Source organism: Antrostomus carolinensis, unplaced genomic scaffold (genome assembly GCF_000700745.2).
Source record: "Antrostomus carolinensis isolate BGI_N321 unplaced genomic scaffold, ASM70074v2 scaffold24735, whole genome shotgun sequence".
NCBI lineage: Eukaryota > Metazoa > Chordata > Aves > Caprimulgiformes > Caprimulgidae > Antrostomus > Antrostomus carolinensis.
Window position 1 is genome coordinate 10,857 of NW_010317406.1, and position 1,858 is coordinate 12,714.

Genomic DNA, 1,858 nt, shown 5'->3' on the forward strand with positions numbered 1-1,858 from the left:
GACTCCTCCCGCGGCCTCCTTAGGACGTCACAGGCTGGATGGGGAGCAGGCTGCCGAACTTAAAGTGCTGGATCACAGGAAACTTCTCCAGGCACTGCAGAAGGGGAGATAAAGAGAGGTGAATTTAGGAGACAATTCCACCTTACACACACAGCCAGAGCTACATCCTGCCTCCAGGGTCAGGAGCAGCGAGCTTGGGGCCGCTCGTCTCAGCTGCAGGCAGAGGGATCAGTCCCGTGTCTCCCCCCACATCCCTGTCAGGCTCCTCAGCCCAGTAACACTTCATAACCCCAGCCCCTTCCCTTCAGACAGAGCCTTTTGCTTGCTGAAATTCAGGCCTGGAGCATGAGCAGAAAAGGCATGTTTAGATCAGCAGCTTTCTCTCTCACTTTCTCTCTCATTGCTCAAGCTGATCTCTTTGAAGAGCTTCACCCTATGCAAACCCTTTGAGAACTGCAGAAACTCCATGGGGAAGAGACTCTCCCTCCCCAGGATGGTGCCCACGCTCCAGGGTCAAGGCACCATCCCCCCCCCCCCAGCCACAAGGCACTGCCCAAACTTCATTCTGGATTCTCAGGTCTTTGATAGACAAGCACCAGTGATTTTGTTGCCATAATTTAAGACGTGATCCTATTCCCAACAACCCCGTGCCCCTGAAATTCCCACCCCCCATTGCAGAGTAAGAGTAGAGGGAGCATGGGTCACAGATCAGTCATACACGTCCACTGTGAGGCAGCTTAGATCAGAGTTGCTTCACCCCGCTACGACCGGGCTCTGTGCAGGGAGGGCACAGCTCTCTCTGCTCACTGTCAGGAAGGCCAGTGACCGTGGTCAATAACCACGACAAAATTCACCAGCACTTGCCTGGCACAGCCACTCAGAGCTCTGCTTTTTGAGTCACTGCAGACTCAGACTGCCCAAAACTCAAGAGAGCAGAGAGCAGACTCACCTCCAGACACACAAACCTCAGCAGTCCCCGTACACCAACCCAGCAGCCACGTCTACACGAACCTCTCCCACATTAGCTGTGAGTGGTTGTGCTAAACAAGGGCTGTAGATCACCTCACTGTGCTGCAATGGGGACTCATCTACCATGGTGCCTGGGGGTATGGCTAGTGAGATGGTGGCCACCTCCTCGTTGCAGGCAGAGGAACAAGTTCTTCTGTCCCTAGACAGCATGATATGAAGAGGAGAAATCTCAAGTGCCCTCTGTCTTGAGAGGAGAGTCTTTCCCCTCTACCCCGCTGAGGTACAGATAGGCTGATGGGAGTCCTGTTCTACAGGAGATGTCAAGTACATACAACCAAAGCACAGGAGCTACCAACTAACAGGAGCCCATCTAGTCCCAGCAATTCCTTGGCACAAAAAGCATCTGGTCAGAGCCAAGGTGGGTGGGATGCTGCACTAGGCAGATACCCAGCTCCACACAAGCTGCAGACCCAGCAGCAGGGGGGTGTCAGGGTCACACTAGTTTCTGCCTGTAACCAGCAGCCTCCCAGGCAGATCTTGGGGACAAGATGATGGTTGGTTCCTCCAGGCACTTCTTTCAAAGCACATTTCTTTCCCGCCAAAGGGAGGCAAGAGCCATGTCATAGTCACAACTCTCCTTTCCTTAGGAAGGAGCCTTGTGCCCTCCATGGGGCCGAGCTGAACCCACTGCAGCAGGGAAGATCCCAGCTCTGGGGATGGGGAAGAAGCAGTGTGCTGCAGTCAGCCCTTCACCCCAAGGCAGGGCACAGGCAGAGGCAGGCAAGCCTGCCCTCGTGCTGTTGTCACAGACAAGAAGGAAGATATGTGCTCAGAAGCCCAGGCCTATGGTAATCGCTTTGGAGCCAGATGTCAGACAACTGGTTTCTGC

The 1,858-nt window shown here is 54.5% G+C and overlaps 1 protein-coding gene across 3 annotated transcripts in view; it reads right to left on the bottom strand.

Annotated features, from left to right (window-relative positions):
- Positions 1-2: 2 nt before the first annotated feature.
- The window catches only part of PTPA (protein phosphatase 2 phosphatase activator), a 21,531-nt gene continuing 19,675 nt past the window's right edge, over positions 3-1,858 (bottom strand). For all 3 annotated transcript variants that reach the window (XM_010168579.1, XM_010168580.1, XM_010168581.1), the window contains one exon: positions 3-94. In XM_010168579.1, coding sequence (XP_010166881.1) covers positions 20-94 — 75 coding nt within the window. In that variant the 3' untranslated portion in view covers positions 3-19. The remainder of the gene's footprint in view (positions 95-1,858) is intronic.